Genomic DNA, 5,255 nt, shown 5'->3' with positions numbered 1-5,255 from the left:
CCTACATTTTGGCTTCCAATGGTGCCCTCAGGCAGCAGCAGCCAGAGTTCAGGCGAGGGAGCTGCAGGGAGGTCTGAGTGAGGAAAGCGAGCCTGAGAGTGGGGTGGCTGTGAGACGTGTCCTGTTTGGCTGCAGCAGCCTGGTCTAACTCAGCATTGACTTCTCCTCTCATACAGATCCAAACACTCTGAGGAAGCAGCAAATGCCCAACAGCAGCTCCATGGCCCAGTTCCTGCTCCTGGCATTCTCAGACAGGCGGGAGCTGCAGCTGCTGCACTTCTGGCTCTTCCTGGGCATCTCCCTGGCTGCCCTCCTGGGCAACGGCCTCATCCTCAGCGCCGTAGCCTGCGACCAGCACCTGCACACCCCCAGGGACTTCTTCCTGCTGCACCTCTCCCTCACAGACCTGGGCTGCATCTGCACCACTGTGCCCAAAGCCATGCACGACTCCCTCTGTGACACCACAACCATCTCCTACACAGGGTGTGCTGCACAGGCCTTTTTCTTTCTGTTCTTCATCTCCACAGAGTTTTCCCTCCTGACCATCATGTGCTACGACCGCTACGTTGCCATCTGCAAACCCCTGCACTATGGGACCCTCCTGGGCAGCAGAGCTTGTGCCCACATGGCAGCAGCTGCCTGGGCCTCTGGGTTTCTCAATGCTCTGCTGCACACAGCCAATACATTTTCCCTGCCCCTGTGCCAGGGCAATGCCCTGGGCCAGTTCTTCTGTGAGATCCCACACATCCTCAAGCTCTCCTGCTCACACTCAGGCTACCTCAGGGAACTGGGACTTCTTGGGTTTAGTGCCTGTTTAGGGTTTGGTTGTTTCATTTTCATTGTTTTCTCCTATGTGCAGATCTTCAGGGCTGTGCTGAGGATCCCCTCTCATCAGGGACGGCACAAAGCTTTTTCCACGTGCCTCCCTCACCTGGCCGTGGTCTCTGTTGTTATCAGCACTGGCACATTTGCCTACCTGAAGCCCCTCTCCATCTCCTCCCCATCCCTGGATCTGGCCCTGTGTGTTCTGTACTCGGTGGTGCCTCCAGCCCTGAACCCCCTCGTCTACAGCCTGAGGAACCAGGAGCTCAAGGATGCCCTAAGGAAAATGATGACTGGATGCTTTTCAGGAGCAATAAAGTGCCTGTTTTCTGGTTTGCGCCATTCAGAAAGGGACTCCTTAATGGCCCAACCTTCCTGCTCAGCTTTTTCGTGGAGGTCATCGGGTTCTTCTTGCAATAATTTTCTGTGCAATTAAATATTATTATGCATCTGCCTTCTAATTTAGTGTCCACCCACTGAATTTGACCCAGAGATGTAAAAATGATGAACTGTCCTCTCTAAGTATTTAAACAAAAAAAAGAACCCTGCAGTGCCTTCTTTGTCTAAGACCCTTCTTCTTAGCTGTTCCTAAAGGACAGCACACTGCAGGATAGGGGGATTTGCAAAGGGCAAGGGGACAAAATCCCAGCACAGCAGCACTGCCAAGGAGCAGCAGAGCTTGGGCTTTGCAAAGCTGCTCTTTCCACTGCCACACTGTCCCCCTGATCCCCTTTCTGGCTGGAAGGCCTGAGTGCTCTCTGAGCACAGTCCTGGGGGATGGGAGCCCTTTGAGCACAGGCAGGGACAGGCACTGGGAACTTGTGAAGCAGAGCTGGCCTCCCTGACAGCATCTACAGGATGCTGTGGCATCTTCTGAGGGCACTGCATGGACTGGGTCACTTCTTCTGTGCCCTTGCTGCTGGGCTGGAACTCTCCTGCAGTGACACCAGGACACTCCTGCTCTTTGCATTCCCAACCTGATTTGGAAATCCAGTCTTCCCCTGCTGTTCCCAGGGACATGCTGGGAGTGCTTCAGAGCTGCCATCCTGGGACAGCTCCTGCCCAGCGTGGGCAGGCACAAGGTCTCTCCCCCTACTCCTCTCCCCTCAGCAGTGCCACTGTTTGCTGCAGCCTCCTCCTCCTTGCCCAGCACAGCCCTCCTGGCATAGCTGGACACAGCCCTTGTTCTACCCCCTCCTCATGGCCCTGCCCAAGCCCCTCAGCTACAGCCTGATGGCCAGAAACCTTCAGGGCAGAGAGAGACCATTGGAGTGGTGGGTCTGCAGGGAGAAATCACTGCTGCCTCCCTTCTGAATCACCCTCAGCACCTGGACAAGCCTGTATTTGGTTTTGTTTCCATGAGGCCCTGCAGTGTCAAAGTGTCCCCTTGATTCCAGGAGGCTGCTCAGTGTCCCCAGGATCCTTTGGCTCCAGAATGCCCCGGAGTGTCACAGTGGTCCCTTGAGTCCATGAGGTGTCTTTGGTGTCACAATGACCCCTTTGATTCCATGGGGTTCCCCAGTGTCCCAAGGTCCATTTGGCTCCAAAAAGGCCCTGTAGTGTCACAGTGGCCCCTTCCTCTCATGAGGTTCCACTGTGTCCCAGGGTTTCTTTGTTTCCAGGAGGCACCACAGTGACACGAGGGCTCCCTGGTGCCATCAGATTCCAAAAGGTTTCAGGGTTCCCTTTTATTCCACAAGGCCCCCATGTTAAATGGCCCCCTGGTTCCTTCACAGTGTCCCTGTGTTCCTTTCTTTCCATGACGCCCTGCAGTGCCACAATGGCCCCTTTGATTCCACGAGGTTGCACAGTGCCATCACAAAGCTGACCCCAACGAGATTAAAGTTTGGGGGAGATCAGGAGGAACAGGGACAAAAAGGATTGGATATTTTGGGGAAGGAAAAAGGGGCTTGGCCAACAGAGAGGAAAGATTTTGATGAGGTTAAAGCAGGTTCGAAGAATGCTGCAGGGTGCTGAAACATTGACTGTGTAAACACTCCAGATGCACCTTTACACTATTTCTAATGTCAAGCCCCAACTTAGAAGTGATGGCCCTCCCATGGAAAGGAATCCACTGCTCTAATCCCAGCCTCAACCTGACCTCAAAGGCAAAGCCCAAACCCAGAACTCCAGACTCTTATTTGTCCTCCAGTGCCCACCCCAATCCCAAACCTGCATTGTTAGTATGAAAAGCCAAGCTTTAATCCTGACCCAACCCAGAAAGCTCTTCCCCTAATCATGAACCAGACACGTCCAGCAGAACAACAAACCTGCCAAAGTTCTGCCCAATCCCCACCCTGAGCTCTAAAGCCCAAGGCCTGACCATGAAGCACCCCCACAGCCCTTGGGAGCAGGGCAAGGACCTGCAGGGCCCAGAGCAGGCCCAAGGGGTTGGCAGAGCAATGGGAGGTGACCTGGATCTGCTCAGCTCTGCAGGGACCCCCAGCAGAAGGGCCTGGGCTCTGTCAGGGATGTCCTGGGGCACAGGGGCTCAGTATCCAAGCCAAGAAGACCAAGTGCCCATGGCAGCAGCCAGAGCTGGGGGACAGCAGAGCCATCAGGGAGGGCCCAGAAATGCTGCTGGGAGGGGGTGGGAAAGCAGGAGGGGTGTGTGCAGCCTGCAAGGCCAGAGGAGCAGCAGGGCCAGGGGAGCACAGCCTGCAGCAGAGATGGCCAAGGGCTCTGGCAGGGCTGCAAGGCCCAAAGGCACCCAGGCCTTTGTGCCCTTGGCTCTGGCAGCTGCCTCTGCCCCTCAGGACACCACAAGCAACTTTCCTGGCAACTTCTGCCCTTGGGTTCTGCCTCGCCCCTCCCTGAGCAGCCTGGCAGGGCTTGCCCAGTTTTGGGCCTTGGTTGTTGCTCCCCCTCCCATCCCACTGCCCCCAAACAGCCCTGAGCTCCCCGGCAGGGACAGGATCTGCTGGGCCAGGGCCTGGGGCTCAGCCTTGGCCTTTGTGCTCCCCAAAACTAAGACAGGCTTTGCTCAGCATTGCAGGGGCCTGCCCAGAGCCTTTGTCTGCCTGCACTCCTGGCCTGCAAGGATCTGCTCTAAGGAGTCCCTGGGGAGGCTTTGTCAGTGCCTGCCCTCAGTGGGGCCCAGCAATGCTTCAAGGGACTTGGGCTCTGGCTTCTGACTTCTTGAGCAGCTTCTTCAATCTTCTCTCACTATCTCAGGATGATAGACTAATCTCTAAACACACCATGGGACTCATTAACATACAGAAAAACAAATTGTTTTTCTTTTTTTTTTTTTAATTGTCTTCCTGTCTTCACGTGTTCAACAACTAATTGGAGTTGTTTTGTAGTTTAGCTAAGGAAGAAAATTTCAAAGAGCAGCTCCCAAAGAATAGCTATTTTTTTTATGAAAGGGAATGATTTACACAGAGTCTTGGGATGCAAGAGGGTCAGGAGTGCAAAGGGTTTGGATCCAAAGAAAAGGGGGCAAAAGAGATTAGTAGCATTTAATCATTCACCAACTTAACAGTTATCAGGGGATTCAGTAGCATTTACTACAATTGAACAGTGACTGAATTATAGATTCACAATAACAACACTCACACCAGAGTCAATTCCTACTGATGTCTCAAACCTTTTTGTTTTGTTTTTTTTTTACCTTTTGTAGATTTTAGAACTAGTTGTGTAGTGAATATATTTTAATGTAGCTGTGTTATATCCCTTACCCTTAACGCAGTATTTACACATACCCAACCCTACTACCCCACTCCATATCAAACCCTCTAAACTCCATTTTTAGTCTTCTTTTCAAGGTAGAATTGTAGAAAAACACCCTAAGAGGCCCATGGCAGACATGTGGGGCTGCATTCTTGGGGTGTGAGGCATTAGTTCTTTGGTGTCCAGGGGCCACTCTGGAACAGAGATGATTGGCTGTAAAATCACAACTAGGCCAATGGCAAAAAGGAAAGGCTGCAATGTGGGGGTGTGGTGCATTGGTTCTTTGGTTTTCAGGCATCATTCTGGAATGGAGAGGGTAGGCCATGACATCACAAAAGCAACCATGGAACACTTTTGGGGATGCAGTGAGGGGGTGTGCACTGCAGTTCCACCCAGGAAAGACAACCCTGAGCCTCTGTCTCTCCAGTGCTGATGCCGCGCCACTCTCGGCACTGCACAAAGAAAAAGAGCTTTCTGTGCGTGCACCTTTGGACTGGGAGGTATCTTCATCTGTATTGAACACCAGACCTAAACCTAAAAAAAAAATCTTAACCTGAACCTAATGTTAAACCCTAAAACCAAACCATAACCATACCCCTTACTCTAACCAAAATGTTATCTAAAACCTAATCCTAACCTAACCCTACCCTTACCCCAAACCTTAAACCCTAACCCTTAACCATAACCCTAAACCCTAAACCTAAACAGAAATCTAAGCCTAACATTAAACCCTAACCAACTAACCCTAACCCTAACCCTAA

The 5,255-nt window shown here is 52.2% G+C and overlaps 1 protein-coding gene across 1 annotated transcript; it reads left to right on the top strand.

Annotated features, from left to right (window-relative positions):
- Positions 1-202: 202 nt before the first annotated feature.
- On the top strand, positions 203-1,111 carry LOC126646736 (olfactory receptor 14J1-like; the record flags this gene model as incomplete). Its single annotated transcript, XM_050328255.1, has 1 exon — positions 203-1,111. A coding segment is annotated over exon 1 (909 nt), but the record flags the coding sequence as incomplete, so codon positions are not given.
- Positions 1,112-5,255: the final 4,144 nt, after the last annotated feature.

Source organism: Myiozetetes cayanensis, unplaced genomic scaffold, assembly GCF_022539395.1.
Source record: "Myiozetetes cayanensis isolate MyiCay16 unplaced genomic scaffold, myiCay2020 scf384, whole genome shotgun sequence".
Lineage (NCBI taxonomy): Eukaryota > Metazoa > Chordata > Aves > Passeriformes > Tyrannidae > Myiozetetes > Myiozetetes cayanensis.
Note: the sequence above shows the minus strand (reverse complement) of the source record. Positions and strands in the feature narration are given on the sequence as shown.